Genomic DNA, 18,933 nt, shown 5'->3' on the forward strand with positions numbered 1-18,933 from the left:
AAATGGGGATGAGTTTCCTTAAAATGATCTCCAAGCTCATTATCTGTAATGCCCAGCACAGAAAACGTGTCTGGGCTCTCCAGCACCGAGAATCCCACACCAGAATATCCCACAGATATTCTGCTGCTGCCCTGGAGCAAATGGAAATCTCTCCATCTTCTGGGAGACAAAATCTTTTTTTTTTTTTTATGAAAAAAAAGCAGTTCACCTCTATTGGTCACAGTAGAACAGAAATGCAGGAGTTGTGTGTTTGGGAAAGGCAGAACAAACCAACTCAGCTGTTGAGGAAAAGGTGTTGTCTTTGGGATGGAGGGGACACCAGGAAAACGGCAGGACAAGGGAGACTGAGACACCTAAAAGTGACTTGAGTTTAAAGGCGTGGTGGGAGACAGGACAAAGAGCAGCAGACTTTTAAATAAGGCTGCCAAAAACGCAGGTAAATGTCGATACTCAGGTGGAAAAGCAAGAGCTGGGATGGTGCTGGGGATGGATCCAGTGGAAGCCAATGGCTGCAGTGTGGGACTGTGCAGCCCCCAGGGGAGCCACCCTGTGCTCTGTGGCACAGGGGACAGTCACCTCCACTGCCAGGAGCGACACCTCAGGGCTCCTGGGTGTGCCTGGAGCTCTCCCAGCACAGCCACCCCACTCCAACACCCGAGTGCCTCCGTGGAACTCCCTTGGAGCACTCCATGATCACCAGCTGGGAGAGCCCTCCCAGGAGGGCAGGAGATCACCTCTGTCCTGGTGTGGCACCCAGGGGCACAGTTCATCCAAAGGGAAATGCATGGATTTGTATCAAGTTTTAAAGGAAAATCACATTCCCAAGCAATCCCGGCTCCTCGCACTTCCCGTGTGGTGTCCCTGCTCTGCATCATTCCATCTTCTCCTTGCTGCTCCTTGAGAGGTATTCCAGGAAAAGCACCCAGCGCTCCCGGATCTGGAAGTCTGACACACTTCAAACACACGGGAGTGGGCTCAGCTCTGGTTCCTTCTCCTGCTGCACTCGGCTTTTCCCCCTTTGGAGCCTGCCCATGGGATGGGGGTGGTGGGATGGATCCTGGGAGGGAACGGAGAACTTGTCTGGTCAAATCCACGCTTTACCACGCGGGTGAAAATAAAACCTCCCCCACAGGATGATGTCTGCCATGGAGGTTTCACTGCAGATCATGAGCAGGCCACACGAAATGGAATCAATTAAATTTGTGCAAGCAAGGAGAGGGGAGGAAAGCTCGAGAAGAGCCTCCCTCAGGATTTTCACCTGGGAAAAAATTCTTGAAGACCAATGAAGAAGAAGGGTAAAAGTGCTGGAGAGGAAATGTTGAATATGCAGAAAAGCCCGAGGAGAGGGAAGTTTAGCTGGCGCTGGTGGTGGCAGAGTCCCTTGGAAGACTTTGCACAAGTTCAGCAATGCCCAGGTGGTGCTCCTCAAGCCCTGATTCACAGTCAGAAAAAAATGGCCAACAGACTCCTGCTACCCCACAGTCTCATGTCAAAGGTGGACTTGATGAAGCAAAAAATAGACATTTTGTATGGTGCTGGCAAATTCTCCCCTTTTTCATCAGAAAATACTGTACAAGGATGCTCTAGCTCCCCTCTAATGCCGTAAATTCCATGGCATGGTCATAAGGGAAAAGGAAAGTGAAGCTGGAACACGTGGAACAAAAGGAACTCGCTTGTGGCAATGCTACGATCACTTCCTGCGAGCGTGGGAGCTCCGGGGGACAGTCAGGGGGCCCTGGGGAAAGGACGAGCCCCGAGGCTGGGCCTCCTTCAACCCGCAGAGCGCCGGAGCCCGGCCTCCTCCGCGCTGCCATTGCTGCTTCGAAGCAATAATACGGGACTCCTGGATATGGGATTATTGCATTAGGAAACAAAACCTTTAAAGCATTAGAACAGCCCTTTGATGTCCCTGCCAAAAGGATGTGGTTGGTTCACAGGACACGCTGCTGGCTCAGGCTCCTGCCGCAGGCGCCGGCGGTGCCCGCGTGTCGGTGCCGTGGGATCGGGGCGGGAGCTCTCCCGGGTGCGCATGCATGGCTGCCATCCCGTGCCAGGACCACTCCAGCCGTGCCAGCACTACTCCATGCCGCTGCGCAGGATCTGGTTGGCCGCGATCAGCATCACGCTGATGATGAAGGCCATGGCGAAGGCGCAGATGAGGCTCTTGCGCACGCACGTCTGGCGGTTCTGCTTCTGGGCGTGCACTGCGGGACAAGAGGGGCGGTCAGACGGGGCACGGGCTCTGTTCCCTCTGTTCCCTCCTGCAGCAGCTCAGGAATGCTCCTGGGCTCTCTTCAGAACCCTCCTGTGCTCGCTGTCACCGCTCCCTGCTGGGACATTCCCAAGCACCACACCCACCCAACCTTCCAGGACTCCCAGCCCAGCCCATCCCATCCCAGTCCCTCCGAACCCTTCAGGAGCTCCCCTCCCTCATCATGGCTTTTAATCCCTTTACATGTTCACAGGGATATTCGGGATTAGCTTTGTATTTCTTTTAAGCTCTTTGTGAAGATGGAATCATAGGAAGGTTGGGTTGGGTTGGAAGTGACCTGGGACACTGCCAGGGATCCAGGGGCAGCCCCAGCTGCTCTGGGCACCTGGGACAGGGCCTCCCCCTCCTCACAGGGAACATTTTCTTATCCTCTCTGACCTAAACTCCCCCTCTTTCAGTTTGAACCAAGTCATCTCTAAAGTTCTTTAAGAACAATTATTGACCTTGTGTGAATTCCTCCAACTGGGAAGGAGTGGAAAATCAAGAAGTGCTCCCTGATGACACTCAGGCCCCACTGTGACAATTCCCAGGAATATCCACGGTACATGAGTCACTTTTCCAAACTTTTTTAAGTTTTCTGTGCTTGACCAAAATCAGATTTATTAAGAACCTTTCCAAGTGAATGCTTGCAGAATAATTGACAAAAGAGGTGAGAGCAGCAATTAAAAAGCAGATAGAGTTGGGATTTTTAGCACTTCTTTTCTTTAATTTTACTTTTTACTAAGCTTGCCAGTGGGAATTTGTGCTGTGACTTCATAAAGCCAGTTCATGGCTCTTCCCTCTCCTCCTGTCCCTGTTCCCTGGCAGCAGAGCCCGATCCCCCAGCTGTCCCCTCCTGGCAGGGAGTTGTGCAGAGCCAGAATTTCCCCCTGATGCCCCTTTTCTCCAGGCTGCCTCAGTGGCACAGAGCACTGTCCCCAGAGCTCCTCCAGCAGGAGCTGGGGTTAATGGGGCCGGGCTGTTTCCAGGTCACCATGCCCAGGGTGGCTTTGGGATGTGCTCCCAGCACTGGGAGCTTTCTCCCCTGCAGGAAGGCAGTTCCTCACAAGGACAGCAGCAGTGTATTTATTTATAGTGGCCGTGTCCCAGCCCTGCCACAGGTGAGTGATGGTGGCTGGCTCTGGCTGGCTCAGTTATTTTGGGTTCTACAGCTCTGTTTGTCATTCCCAGCCGGGCTGGGGGGACAGGGAGGAGCTGCTGGCTGCATCCCATGGGTTTGAGGCTCAGGGCTGGGGATTGAAGCCCCTGGCAGGCAGCAGCAGCCCTGTAGCCACCGGCACTGCTGTGCCACAGCTCCGTGTCCTGAGTGCTGGACCAAGGGAACTGCCAGGAGAAGGATCCTGGACTGTAAATCTTTGGGAGCACAGTGCTGCTGCAAACTGTCCTTTCCCTGTGTCCCATGAAATCACACAGCATTCACTGTCCTACCCTGAGCCCTGATAAAAACAGAGATAAAGCTGAGGACAGAACTGTGCCTCTGCCCTGGGCGTGTCCTTCCCCTGGATGTGACATCCTGCAAATGACTTCAATGTTCAGAGGGAGCTGAGGAGAGCCTGGGCTTGGCCCTGACTGCAATACAGACATTTGAATTGGGATAAACTGTGAGGTGAGAGGTACAAGGTCTGTCATCCACATTGATACTGAAGATTTCATCGTCATAAAGAGTTCATTATCACATAATGGCATAATTGTATGACAGAAATCTCTTCAGGACCTGAGCCAGCTCACCTGTAGAGAAGGGGGATGTCTCTGCCCACGGGAGGAGAAAAGGTTTGGGGCTGGGATCCAAGAACACACCCAGAGGTGACACTGAGTGGAGATCCCCCTTTCCCCAAGGTGCTCCTGTCTCCCCCAGGAGATCCCCAGATCTCAGTGAGAACCACCGGGGCTCATCCTGGCTTCATTCCTGCCCAGAATTAAAGGCCTTTCAGTGGGATGGATGATACATTAAATATAGATGGGAGCTGAAAGAAATATTTGAATTGTATTTGAGGAGTTGAACTAAGAAAGGAAGCTCTTCTAGGGTGCAATTCACCTCATCCCAAGGTAACACCTAAATTAAACTCAAGGAATTCTCCCCAAAAGGCATTTCCTTCAGTGCACTAATTGGAAGTGAGTGACCCCCAGGGAGATCCTCCAGGACAGCTTAGAGCTGTCCCTTAGTGCCACATCCCATGCCATGTAATTCCTGCTGCTGAGTCCTGGAGGGATCCTGGTGGTTGAGGACTGGGAACTCTGGAGGCACTGGTGGGTCATTCCTGGCAGCCTGGAGAGCTGCAGGGACACAGCCCGTTCTTTCCTGGCAGAAATTCTCCTGTCAGACACCAGAACTGTCCCCTGCCACTGGCACCTGGAGCAAAACTTTGTCCCATTGCTGACAGTTCGGCTGATCTTTATTCCCTGCTGGATTTGTGTGTGTTCCCAACATTTAAAAAAGATGTTTTGCTTCTAGGTTCTGCCTGGCACCAGCAATGCCAAAACATCCCACGAGAAAAGCTGTTCCTGCTGCACTTTTGGAAACTGGAGCTTCCAAAAGGAGATGCTGAGGATTTGGGACTGGGTTTTTTTCTGGGATGGTTCAGCCAAGCTCCCAGAACCCTGCAGCAGTGACAGCTGGTTCCTGTCCCCAGGGATCAGCAGGTCAGCGGGCACCAACAGCTCCAGGCAAGGAAGAAGCAGCTCTTCCTCCCTGCTGCTCTCCAGGAGGAACACAAAATTTGTTGCTTGGTGTGATTCAGAGAGTGTTGCTGCTGCCTCCTCCTGCAGGTTTTTTTAAATTCAGCTGTGCTCCTCTAGCTCCTCTGCAGTGTTTAACAGAGGTGAGGGTGAGGATGGAGCTGCTGCATCCCATTCATTAGCCAGGCCAAGGACTGGGCTATCTTCATCCTCTGCCTTGTGCCTCTGCCTGCTGCCCTTTCAGAGGTGTCAGGGAAATTCAGCCTGGCTTAGACACTCACCCTTGTCCCGGATCACAGAGTTTTACAGACACAGGAAGAGGAGAACTGAACAGAAACCCAGGGACTTTCCCTCTCACCTTCAAACTCCGTTTGGCAGTTCCCAGAGTTCTCATTCAAGCTCTCCTCCTCGTTGATGATGATGTTCTCGATGTCCTTCATGGTGAGGTGGTCGCGGAAGGCGTGGTACAGGATGTGCTTCAGCTCCTCCAGCGTTATCCTCTGCATGTCAAACTGTGGGAGAGAGCCCAGTTACACCCAGGGCAATGCCACAATCCCCACCTTGTGTTTCATCAGCCTCATTTCAACAGCTCAGTGTGGGTTTTTGCCCTTTGGGGCTGGTTTCACTCTAACAGTGGGTGCTGTAAATGGCTCTTGGCCCTGTCAGCTCCTGTTTCGTGCTGGTCACGGGCTGGAGACCACGCAGGACAGGACAAGGGGGGATGGCTCCCCACTGCCAGAGTTTAGATGGGATATTGGGCAGGAATTGCTCTCTGGGAGGGTGGTGAGCCCTGGCACAGGTGCCCAGAGCAGCTGGGGCTGCCCCTGGATCCCTGGCAGTGCCCAAGGCCAGGCTGGATGGGCTGGGAGCTCCTGGGACAGTGAAAGGTGTCCCTGCCATGGCTGGGGTGGCACTGGGTGGGCTTTGAGGTTGCTCCTACCCCAAGCCTTTCTGTGACTCTGATTCCCTGGAGGCAGAAAAACCAAACCCACAAACTACAGCAGACCCCAGATTGGTATTGGCCTTGGGAAATTGTCCTTGAGCCAGGAACTGGAAGAGAATTCCAGCAGAGGTGGAACATCAGCCCCATGGGGTGCAGTGGGGTCACCACACGCTGAGGGGCTGCTCCTGCAGGCAGGAGGTGACCACGGGGATGGGATTATGGATTTGCTGGATGGGTGGAGCCAGGAAGGGGCTGAATTTCAGGCTGGAGTTTCCTGGGATGATGACTCCAAAGGAATGCAGGATGGGGTGTTGGGTGAGAAATCCTTGGATTTACCCCCATGCAGTCAGCGCTGCAGGAAGCTGCCCAGGAGGGCTGGGAACCCCTCACTGCCCCTTGCAAACCTCCAACCACAGCCCCAGCACTGCTGCAAGGCAAGCAGAGGAATTATCCCAAATTTCCACACCTTCAGTTGCCAGGAGAAACGCTTTTTGTCATGGAACAGGATGTGAAGAGCACAGCTGCTCCCTTTTCAACAATAAAGACAGCAGAGCAGGGCTGGTGAGATTTGTTCATGCACAACAAAGCAGGATGGAAATTGGTGATTAAATCCCAGGGGGATTTGCAGCCCAGCTTTGAACTGGGCACCAAGGAGCCACTGGTGACAATGAGCGCTCACTATTTTTAGCTGAATCCCTGAGGAACAAGGACAGCAGAAACACCAAACCCATCATCCCTGCTGCTCACAGAAATGGTTTTCATCTGGACTGAGCTGGGAACTTGGTCTCTGGTCCCTGCTGCCCACCTCCCTGCACATTTCCTGCAGCAGGGCTGGGATCTGTGCAGGAAATAAGTGAATTGGAGGAATTGGTGTTTCTGTGTGTGCTGGATAAAACCAGATGGATGTGTGCAAAGCTGCCTGCACACACAGGGATATATGGGAACACTGAAACAAAGTGTGCTTAGGCTCCTTCATTAACCCCTTGGAAGAGGATTTATTCTGTACCTCTGCAATGAGCAGTGATCAGGGGAGAAAAGCTCAGGCTGAGCAGCTCAGGAGTGATGAGAATCCCAGGATGGGTTGGGTTGGAAGGACCTTAAAGCCCATCCAGAGCCACCCCTGCCATGGCAGGGACACCTCCCAATGTCCAGCCTGGCCTTGGGCACTGCCAGGGATCCAGGGGCTGCTCTGGGCACCTGTGCCAGGGCCTGCCCACCCTGCCAGGAACAATTCCTGCCCAAAATCCCATCCAGCCCTGCCCTCTGGCACTGGGAGCCATTCCCTGGCTCCTGTCACTCCAGTTCCTGGTGCAGGGTCCCTCTCTGCCTTCCCCGTGTCCCCTGCAGACCCTGGGAGGTGCTGGAAGGTCTCTGCACAGCCTCCTCTTCCTCAGGCTGAGCAGCCCCAGCTCTCTCAGCCTCTCAGTCTTTGCTGCTCTCCCTCTCTCCCAGCTCTGCAACCAAAAAGCTCTTGCAGAGTCTTCTGTCCTGCTTCTGCTCCAGGCTGGAGCACAAACACAACTCTGGGGATCAGCTCATCCTCAAATTGTGCCAGCAGTAATGACTTGAGGGGTTTGGGGTCTTCCTGTACCAGATAAAATCTGTCTGGAGGGAAGGAATTGTTCTCTTGACAAATGCTCAGCTGCTTCTGCATCTCAAATGTTATGCTAATAGAGAGAGAAATTATCTTTTTTATTGTTTTGTTGTCATTTGTATCTTTTAGGAAGTGGAACAATCTCAGATGGGATTCAAAATCACCCTCATTGGCTCAGAGGAGTTGGACTCGATGATCTTTGGGGGTCCCTTCCAACTCAAAGCATTCTGTCACTCTGTGAATTTATGCTGTGAGTTTTGTTCTCTCGGCAGGAGCGTGGTCCTTGCTCCTGTTTCACTCCATGCAGGACATCCATGGTCCCTGAGCTCTGTGTCAGCCTGGCAGAGTGTCCAGGGTGGCTCCAGCTCGGGGCAGGCAGGGACAAGCTCTGCTTGGGCTCCCAAGTAATTCCAATTATCCCTGCTCTCCAAGCCAGCAATCTCCCTGATTCACTTTTCAATTACTCTGGGTTTTATTGTGGTAATGACAGGAACCCGGGAGCAACTCTTAACTTTTATTGACTCCAAGGGGAGGAAAATGGGGACTGTGGCAAGCTGGAAACTTTCTATAGGATTTATAATTAGGGGAAATCAATGGAGCAGCTTGTGAGCCTTGGGATAATTTGCTGTGAGCAGTGGAACACAAACTGTGCTGAGGTGCTGCTGGGAGTGGGAGCTACAGACACCACCAGGAACTGGGCAGTGCAGCTCCTGAGGGACTCCTGAAGCTGGACCATGGATATTTGGAAAGGAAAGAGGATCTGATCCAGTGCAGCCTGTAGTTCCCTTCTTGACTTAAGATTCCTGCAGGGAATGAATCCCTACCTCAGTTCCTTGAGTCTCCCTCACTGAAATTTCCCAGATTTGTGTCTGCCTTGCCTGCAGAGCCCCATTCCCTCAGTGTCCAACCTGGCCCAGGCTCTTCTGCTCTGAGCAGGAACAGCCCAACGGGAAGAGCTTGTTCCTTGAGAGAATTAAATGCTGGAATAACACTTCTGATAATTTCCTATCAGCTCAGCTTTAAAACAACACAGTGGGAGGCTCCTGTCTGGGACCCCAGCGTGGCCTGCAGGGGGATGAGGCCAGGGACACACCTGGGACAGGGGCTGGAACCCCCAGGAGCCAGAGCCAGGGACACACCTGGGACAGGGGCTGGGACCCCCAGAGCCAGGGACACACCTGGGACACACCTGGGACAGGGACTGGAACCCCCAGGAGCCAGAGACACACCTGGGACAGGGGCTGGAACCCCCAGGAGCCAGGGACACACCTGGGACAGGGGCTGGAACCCCCAGGAGCCAGAGCCACACCTGGGACAGGAGCTGGAACCCCCAGGAGCCAGAGCCACACCTGGGACACACCTGGGACAGGGGCTGGAACCCCCAGGAGCCAGAGCCAGGGACACACCTGGGACAGGGGCTGGAACCCCCAGGGACACACCTGGGACAGGGGCTGGAACCCCCAGAGCCAGGGACACACCTGGGACACACCTGGGACAGGGGCTGGAACCCCCAGGAGCCAGGGACACACCTGGGACAGGGGCTGGAACCCCCAGGAGCCAGAGCCAGAGCCAGGGACACACCTGGGACAGGGGCTGGGACCCCCAGGAGCCAGAACCAGGAATCCCCAGGGACACACCTGGGACACACCTGGGACAGGGGCTGGAACCCCCAGAGCCAGAGCCAGGGACACACCTGGGACACACCTGGGACAGGGGCTGGAACCCCCAGGAGCCAGAGCCAGGAATCCCAGGGACACACTCGGCTCTGGGGATGGGAAGTGCTGGGGCTGGGCTGCAAAGGAACCATTTCCATCCCAGAACAAAGCTGGAGATGAAATTCCCTCTGCTGGGCTCAGCCCCTGGTGAGGCTGGCCCCAGCCTTTACTAGACCCAGACGAATTTTGGGGCAATGATTTAAGCAGGGGAGCTGGTTTTTGCCTGTTCCTCTCCATTCCCAGCTGGGTTCTAATGGTTCTTAAACCGGGCTAAGAGGAATAGGCCCCCTGACAGGCACCACCTCCACAGCAAACACAGCAGGAATGTTAATCCAGGCCCCATTCAATTCACTTGAAATAGTTTAGTAAAGCACAGAGAAGTGGTGGTTTGGTGTTTTCCTTTAATTAGAGAATGCTCTGTGGCTGCAGCACAAAGTGCCAGGCCCCAGCAGTTCCTGTGCTGTGGCTTCAGGCCTCTCCCCAGGCTGCTGCTAATTAAGGGAATCCCTAATGAGGGCAGCACCTTCCTGCCCTTCCATGGCAGCCCTGGGGGAGCCTCTGGCAAACCAAAAACATCTTATGGGGGCTAAAAGTGGGAATTCCCATTTGGCACCGACCATGCTCCCCCCAGATCCCCTGGCTCAGGGAGGGCACAGCAAAGGGATCTGGGGCAGAGCACTGCCAGGGCTGGGCCAAAACTCCAAATATTCCAAGGGGAAAGAATCCTGCGGTCTGTGCCCCAGCAAACGCTCCTCCATCGGGGAGAGCAGGGGGCTGCACCCCAGGGACCCTCAGGGACACCTCTGCTGGGACTGGGAATGCTGGAATGAATCCTGCTGGGACTGGGAGTGCTGGAATGAATCCTGCTGGGACTGGGAATGCTGGAATCCTGCTGGGACTGGGAATGCTGGAATGAATCCTGCTGGGACTGGGAATACTGGAATGAATCCTGCTGGGACTGGGAATGCTGGAATGAATCCTGCTGGGACTGGGAATGCTGGAATGAATCCTGCTGGGACTGGGAATGCTGGAATGAATCCTGCTGGGACTGGGAATGCTGGAATGAATCCTGCTGGGACTGGGAATGCTGGAATGAATCCTGCTGGGACTGGGAATATTGGAATTCTGCTGGTTCTGGGAATGCTGGAATGAATCCTGCTGGGACTGGGAATGCTGGAATTCTGTTATGTCTGGGAATGCTGGAATTCTGCTGGGTCTGGGAATGCTGGAATGAATCCTGCTGGGACTGGGAATGCTGGAATGAATTCTGCTGGGACTGGGAATGCTGGAATGAATCCTGCTGGGACTGGGAATGCTGGAATGAATCCTGCTGGGACTGGGAATGCTGGAATTCAGTTTTGTCTGGGAATGCTGGAATCCTGCTGGGACTGGGAATGCTGGAATTCTGCTGGGTCTGGGAATGCTGGAATGAATCCTGCTGGGACTGGGAATGCTGGAATCCTGCTGGGACTGGGAATGCTGGAATTCCCAATACAGGCAGCAGCAAGGCCTGACCTCTGCTGGGTGCCAGGTGACACCTGCACAAGGTGCCAGGTGACATCTACTGCAAGGACAGCAGCCTGTGGCAGCAATGACAAACCTGATAAACCTGATAAACCTGATAAACCTGATAAACCTGATAAACACAGGGGGATTGTGGAGTGAGGGGAAGCCAAGGCAATAATAACCTCCCCTCTCTGTTTCACCAAGCAGATTGAGGCCGACCCTCGGCCTTTTCCCCATTTTTCTCAGGCTGCTGCAGATCCCTGCCTGGAGAAATGATCTTTAATCTGCTCCTGAATGGGATGAGGCAGCAGAAAGCTGAGTGAGGTGAATTAATGGGCCCTGCTGCTGCTGTCTCCTGAAAACCCTCAGCCAAAGGAAACCAATTTTTTTACTTAACAGTACAAATGTTTTGAGAATGCTGGGAGAAGTGGATTAGAAGGTGAGACTTGTTCCTGGACTGCATAAAGGACATAATAATTAATAAAGGCTTTGTAAGGCAGACCCAGAACTGCTGTGGGGGACTTGAGGCATCCTTGGCACTGCTGACAGTGGTTAACAAAAAATAATAACAATGAGGCAGAAAAGAGAGCTTCTAATCCTGCTGTGCAGCACCAGCCAGAGCCAGGATAGAATCCAGAATTGGTTGGGTTGGGAGGGAACTCAAAGTTCACCCCTGCCATGGGACACCTCCCACGATTCCAGGTCGCTCCAAACCCCATCCAGCCTGGCCTTGGGCACTGCCAGGGACCCAGGGGCTGCTCTGGGCACCTGTGCCAGGGCCTCCCCACCCTCTAAAGCAAAAGGGCAAAGAGAAAAAACCCAAAGTCTTTCTTCTCTACTTCCATCAGCAAGTGATGTTCAGCCACTTCCCAGGAAGGACTCCAGCCCCTGGACTGGTTCCCCAAAGGCAAACATTGTAAATAATGAATTCCCCCCTTCCTCCCCCTTTTCTTAGCATTTATACCTGAGCTGACATCACATGCTCTGGCATATCCCAGGACCTCAGGACTGGCACCTTCTCATTTGCAAGACATGAAATATTGAAAAGACTTTTTTTTTTCCACAGTGAGAAATTCACCTAAAGCAGGAGAAATTCATCTGTGCAGGGAAAAGTCATGATTTGTCAAAGTGGCACTTCCTGAGGAGAAGGAAGAAATAACAAATTCGAAATGCCAGGCATTCCTGATGGTCGCTGACAGAGAGGAGATGGAAGTGCCACCACCAGAGTGTCCCCGTGGCTCCTGCCCAGTGCCCAGCCCCAGCAGCTGCTCAGCCAAGGCACACCAACACCGCAGTTTGGGGATGTTTTTCCAACTTCCCCCCAAGCTTTGGAACCTGGGGTTTCTCCAAAGCCCACCCCATCAGCCTCCCAGAGCCCCTGGCTCCCACGATCACACATTGGTGACACTGAGCTCCCGTGGTGCCTGTCATGGATCTCTCCTGACACATCAAGAGCCCCGAGGGCAGTGAGTGAATCTCAAATTCAGCTGGAGACAGAAACACAGTGCAAAAATCCCCCCCAGCTGCAGCTCAGTTCAGCAATTCCAGAGCAGAGGATGTGAAAAATTGATGCTGGTGCACCAAGGCTCAGAGGATGGGAAGGAAGGACAGAAATGATTTGAATATTTTGAATTTGTTTCTCTCTGTCACCTTGTGCTGGGATGTGGATTTGCCTTTCCTTACATTTGCATGTTGTAATTATTTTTATGTCACCTTTTGCTCTCCATTTAGCAACTATTGTTTGAAACTGAGATTAATTCAGCTGAAAACCATGACATCAAAACTAAAGCCTGGAGTATCTGCTCAGTTACTCCAGTGCTGAGAGCCCATAATTTTTTTCCTTGCCATGCTACAAACAAGGTGATCACTTCTGAAGTCCCCTCCAGCAATTCACTTGGCATTTGTGAGCTCCTGGCAGCCACCAATAACAGAGAGAGAGCAGAAAATACAGATCGGCTGTCAGTGCTGAAAAATAAACTTCAGCAAAGTGATTTTAATGGCTGAGTCAGTCTGCACCAAGGAGGGAGCACTGGCACCTCCACACGGGGATAAATGAGCAGCTTTTCCTGCAGGGAAGCTCAGGAGGCACAGGGAAAGCAGGAGCAGAGCTGGGCCCAGCACAGAGCAGGTGAAATGTGGGAAGAGCTGGGAAACGCCTCTTGGGACGAGCAGAGGTGGAGCAGATTGGGAACTCATTTAGGAGCTGCACATGTTTGTGTGGATCCCACTGGGAATGCAGTGGGATCCTCCCAGCACCAGCCTTCCCTTCCCATCATCTACACCATGAATTCAAGAGGTTCCTCAGAACACAGCAGATGGAGCAGGTCCAGTGAATTTTCCTTCCCTGTCCTGTCTGAACTGCCCAGTTATCAGATTTTGCTGTGCTATATCGCAATAAATAAATGCCTTTGGATTATCTTTTATTGTTTATTACAGGGTTTGGATTATCTTTTATCTTGGGGTATCCTTTATGGCAGATCTGACCATGAGTCTCTGGGGAGCTGAATGTAGAATCCCAGAATATCCTGACTGGAAGGGACCCCCAGGGATCATCAACCAAGCCCCTGGCCCTGCAGACACCCCAACAATCCCACCCTGAGCATCCTGAGAGCTCCTGGAGCTCCTGCAGCCTCTGGGACCATTCCCTGGGCAGTGCCAGCACCTCTGGGGGAAGAACCTTCCCTGATCTCCAGCCTGAGCCTCCCTGGCAGCTGGGGACTGTCCCCAAGGCAGAAGAGTTCAGCCCCTTGCAGCCCTGAGCTCCCACCTCGGAACAGCCACATCACAGGAGACAGCTCTGACCTGGGCTGTGACATCAGGCTGCTAATTGCTCTTCAGTTCTGCATGAATTAGAGAAATATTCAGCTCAGTGACACTTAAGGGCTCTTGTCCCACTAAAATAAACTGAGTAAATTGTCACATGGCAGCTCATTTCCCCCACTCTGCATTGTTGAAGGGGGGCTAGAGGAGCCCAGAGACAGCACCTGGGGGCAAATCAAAGCTGGGCTTCCAAGCAGGACCCAAAAAATCAAAGCTGGGCTTCCAAGCAGGACCCAAAAAATCAAAGCTGGGCTTCCAAGCAGGACCCAATAAATCAAAGCTGGGCTTCCAAGCAGGACCCAACAAATCAAAGCTGGGCTTCCAAGCAGGACCCAACAAATCAAAGCTGGGCTTCCAAGCAGGACCCAACACGCTGGGGATGGAGCAGCTCTGCTGGGAGGAGAGGCTGGGACAGCTGGGATTGTTCACCTGGGGAGGAGAAGCTCCAGGGTGAGCTCAGGGTGGCCTTGCTGTGCCTGAAGGATCTGACAGAAAAGATGGGGAGAGACTTTGGACAAGGGATGGAGGGACAGGAGCCAGGGAATGGCTCCCAGTGCCAGAGGGCAGGGCTGGATGGGATTTTGGGCAGGAATTGTTCCCTGGCAGGGTGGGCAGGAGCTGGGATGGAATTCCCAGAGCAGCTGGGGCTGTCCCTGGATCCCTGGAATGCCCAAGGCCAGGCTGGATTTGTCCCAGCCTGGGAAGGACAGTGTTCCCTGACCTGGGAACATCTCCAGAGCTTTTGCAGAGGACAGAGCGCCTGCTGAAGCCCAAATGGGATTGTGATCCCTGGGTGTTTGGGATCACATCCATCGTGCTGTGTGAGGGGAGGGGTTGAGCTTGATTTATCTTGAACTTTGCTCATTTGTCTGAACAAATGCAAATCCTGCTGCCTTCCTGCCCTGCACAGTGACCCTGTGGGTTGGGGTCAGGCCTGATGGGTCCCCCCAGCTCTCAGGGGTGACACCCCTCAATGTCTGGCTGCAGAAGAGCCCTTTGGAAAGGTCCTGCTCCTTTCCTTGCCTGGGGTCAGGCTCCAGCACCAGATCCAGAAAGCCCTTTTCCCTTTTCCTTGGTGGCACATGTCAATTTTCCTGTTTTCCCCTCACAAGAAGCTGCCTCTCCCTGCAGGAAATCTGTGCTCCCTGGGCAGCTGTTCCAGCTCATCAGCTCCTGTCACTTCTGACACTTCTCCTGGAGCGCTTCATCCCACTTTGAAATCCCTCAGGAGAGAGAAATCCACATCTGCTCAGGGCTTTGAGCTGCTCTTTTCCTGCCCCTTTTCTGTCCTGTTTGGCACAGCCACACTGAGGGGAAGCTGCGCCCTCGGAGTGTCCCCCCCACCTGCTTTGGCATTTCTTGGGCTCCCCCAGCCTTTGCTGCCCTGAGAATCATTTCACAACAGCAAAGCAAGAGGAAAGGCACGAGCTGAAATGGCCCGAGAGCTGCTGCTCTTTGGTAACTCAGAATCTCTGAATCCCAGAAGGGTTTGGCTTGGAAGGAGCGTGGAATGGGCAGAGCCACCTTCACTAGAGCAGCTGCTCCAAGGCTGATGTTTCACCATCTCTGTAACATTCCTGTTTGCTGTGGATTCATTCTGCTGTCAGTGCTGCAGCCAGCCTGAAATATCTGCTCTCTACCTGAGTGTGTCAGGTGCACCTGGATTTTATCAGAAATAAGGTGAGCAGACTCTGTCAGGTCTGCCTGGAGCTCAGGCATCAAAACAGGTCCATTTTTCACTGATTTTTTTTCCCAGTAAAGGGAAATGTGGATTTTTCAGGATTTTGTTTTGGTTTTGATGGGTTTTCTTTAAAAATTCCATTGTGTTTTTTTCTTTTTTGGCATCAAATAAAATGGAATAAAATTTACATTTAGGCAACAGAAGTTCACAACAGACTCTGCCACCTTTCCTCCCCTCTGCACGCTCTGGTTGGAGAAGTTTGGTGGTTTTGATTCTCCAAGGGAAAAGCTGGAAAGAGCTGCAGGGAATGGAGTCCCTGAGCCCCCAGAACTGCTCTGGCTGTGTGTGCACATCCATCTCCATCAGAACTGATGTAATTAAAAGGAAAGCATTGCAAATACCATTTGGAGAAGTTTGCAGCATTCATGCATCATTTTCAAATTACTTGGGAAGAGAGAAGTTGTCAGAGTTGACAAGGCATTATTATATGCAGTGAGAAGGAATAAACCTTAGTTTTATTATATTTTATAATATAATAAATATATTGTTTATAACATTTATATTATATATATTTATGTATATTTTTATATAGACATTTATATATGTTTATGTTTATATTTAAACATATTTTATGTATGTTTATAATGTTTATATATGCTGTCAATTAATAAAGGAATCGATATAAATGAGGTGCTCAGGATCTGGGAGAACAAAGGGGAATCTGCTTCTCTCAGAGTTCAAAGAGCCAAAGCAACACATGCAAGATAAGATGGGAAAAACATCCTGGGAACAGGTGTTACTGTTAGCTGCTCTTCAGAGGTGCTAATGAAAACTCCCAAAAATGAACAGGATCACAGGGAATCCTGAGGATCTGATAAATTCCCGGGATTTGGCTGTGTGAATTTGACATGCCTCCATCAAGGAAATGTTCTCACTCTTCCTCAGCCCTGCAAACAGCTCCGGTGCATTTCCCTCAGCTAATTGCTCTTTAATAGTTTGTTGTGCGAGCACTCGCTAATTACAAGTCAGGCAGCTTTGTGAAAACACATCTGAAATATTCCTACAGGTGAGAAATGGGTTTGGGGAAGAAAGGAACTTTTGACAGAGTGTGGTTTGTGAGACTTGGGTGATCTGAAGTTCTGCTTCAAACACCAGCACTGAGTCAGAGCATTGTTGTCATCAGACATAAATAATTCATCAGGTGAGGACATGCAGGTAGCTCTGGCCTTTCTCTGGGTGCTGCATTTTAAATCAAAAATAACTCTTTATGCTGTTGTTTGTTTCTTAATTCTTGCAGTTTTCCCTCAGACTCCACCATTTGTGCCCAGCACAGGACAGAGGTTGTGATCCCAGACTGGAGCATTCCCACGGAGATGGGGAACGAGAGGAGCTGCAGGATGGGGCTGGGAGGGTGCAGGGATGTGTGACACTGCTGAGACCCCCTCAAACCATGGGGACAGTCCAGGGACCCCCAGGGATGTGTGACACTGCTGAGAGCCCTCAAACCATGGGGACAGTCCAGGGACCCCCAGGGATGTGTGACACTGCTGAGACCCCTCAAACCATGGGGACAGTCCAGGGACCCCCAGGGCAAGGCAGACCCCGAGGGGCTGGAGCGTGTCCAGGGCAGGAACAGAGCTGGGAAGGGGCTGGAGAATCCCTGAGGGAGCTGGGAAGGGGCTGGAGAATTCCTGAGGGAGCTGGGAAGGGGCTGGAGAATTCCTGAGGAGCTGGGAAGGGGCTCAGGCTGGAGAAAAGGAGCTCAGGGGGAATTTCTGGCTCTGCACAAGTCCCTGGCAGGAGGGGACAGCCGGGGGAGAATTTGGGATTTTATCCCAGGGAACAGGGACAGGAGGAGAGGGAACGGCCTCAGGCTGGGCCAGGGGAGCTCAGGGGGGACAGAGCAGGAATTTCCCCATGGAAAGGGAGCTCAGGAACTGGAAGTGCCCAGGGAAGGTTGGGATCCCATCCCTGGAGGTGGCACTGAGTGCTCTGGGCTGGGGACACGGTGGGGATGGGGACACGGTGGGGATGGGGACACGGTGGGGATCAGGGACAGGGTGGGGATCAGGGACAGGGTGGGGATGGGGACACGGTGGGGATGGGGACACGGTGGGGATCAGGGACAGGGTGGGGATGGGGACACGGTGGGGATGGGGACAGGGTGGTGATCAGGGACAGGGTGGGGATGGGGACAGGGTGGGGATGGGGACAGGGTGGGGATGGGGACACGGTGGGGATGGGGACACGGTGGGGATGGGGACACGGTGGGGATCAGGGACACGGTGGGGATGGGGACAGGGTGGGTTCCATGATCCTGGAGGGATTTTCCAGCCCCAGTGATCCTGGGATTCTGTGTGGTCCAAGTGCAGCAGTGCCAGGGCTGGTGCTGAGGTTCCTTAGGAGACACAAGAGCAATCCCAGCAAAGCCAAAGGGCAGGAAATCCCTCCCACCCTTATATCACATTCCTGCTGCTAACTTCAGCACTTCCAGATCAATGGAATGGGAAAAGTTCCTGGGAAGATGCAGACCTTGCTAACTACAGAACAAAAGGCAAGGCAGAAGGAAGCCCCAGACATCATTAGTCCTGACTGTAACTTATGCAAGAAAAATAAAAAGTGATGGCTTAAATTGGAATTTTCTGTTGCCTCTGCGAGGATCAATTGGAGTTTTTATCCCACATTTAGATACTAATGATGCAATCCATCACTCCAGGGCATTCTGGGGCAGTGGTGAGGTTTAGAGTGCCATGAGAAGCAAATTCCTGCTGAAGTATTGAATGCTGGAAGAGGAAATATTGAATGCTGGAAGATGAAGGAGGGAGAGTGCTGGCTTTCAGAGCACATCAGAGCTCATTTCCTCCACTGCTGGTGCTGGAACTGTGGGGTCTGCACTGCTCAGGTTCAAGATCAGGGCCTATCACAGCTGCTACTTGCTTATCTCATGGAAAGGAAAAAGAGCATAAAGGTCACTTTTAGTACCCCCTAAACTCCATCTCTTTCTTTGGGAAGAAGTTTTCCTCCTGCTGGATGTGATAACCCATGCAAGGACACGTGCTTGGGCAGGTTCAGAGTGGGTATCAGTAGAAGAATCCCACCTTCACTGCAGAAGGGAAGCAGGACACCTCGAGTGAATAATTTGCCAAGTTATTTTGGGAAGTTCTGTGCACTTCCAGCACATCCAACTTGTACTGTCAGGAAATTTCACACCTTGCAGGAGAAATCCTCTCTTTGGGCTTGCTCTGAAACTGTCTCCTGTTTCACTTCTACCCTCCCCAGCTCCAGTCATCACCTTCCCAAATTCTGACATAGCAAAGATAACCCAGTTATCTTTTTCTCCACCTAAGTTTCTTCTTTTTAGCCACCAAAATTTCCTCTTGAGAAGCACCACCTGGAATTCACAAAGTTTTCCTCCTCAGTAACTTCTCCCATCCCACCACGTCCCTTCCAAGACACGGTGGAGCAGATCTCAGTGACATCCAACAAGTGAACACACACCACAAACTGGTTTTTTCCCTATTCCTTTCTCAACCATTCCCAGTTTTCTGTTTGACTGCTGAGGGCTGAGCTGACATTCCCATGGGCCTGATAAAAATAACTTCAGGATCTCATTCCCAAGGAGAAATTCCCAAAACTCCGTGCTGGCCCTGGGGGAGGCAAGGCTGCTTCTCAAGGAGCCCATCTCAGTTTGCAGCTGTTTCACATGGGCTGGAACAAGGGCAGTTT

At 52.4% G+C, this 18,933-nt stretch overlaps 1 protein-coding gene across 1 annotated transcript in view; it reads right to left on the bottom strand.

Moving 5' to 3' along the window:
• Positions 1 to 205: 205 nt before the first annotated feature.
• Positions 206 to 18,933, bottom strand: part of CALN1 (calneuron 1) — an 88,817-nt gene continuing 70,089 nt past the window's right edge. Inside the window, exons 6-7 of the mRNA XM_058854682.1 lie at positions 5,307 to 5,460; positions 206 to 2,204 (exon numbers count right to left, since the gene is read on the bottom strand). Of these exons, the coding sequence (XP_058710665.1) occupies positions 2,077 to 2,204; positions 5,307 to 5,460 (282 nt within the window). The 3' untranslated portion in view covers positions 206 to 2,076. The remainder of the gene's footprint in view (positions 2,205 to 5,306; positions 5,461 to 18,933) is intronic.

This window comes from Poecile atricapillus, chromosome 21, assembly GCF_030490865.1.
Source record: "Poecile atricapillus isolate bPoeAtr1 chromosome 21, bPoeAtr1.hap1, whole genome shotgun sequence".
Lineage (NCBI taxonomy): Eukaryota > Metazoa > Chordata > Aves > Passeriformes > Paridae > Poecile > Poecile atricapillus.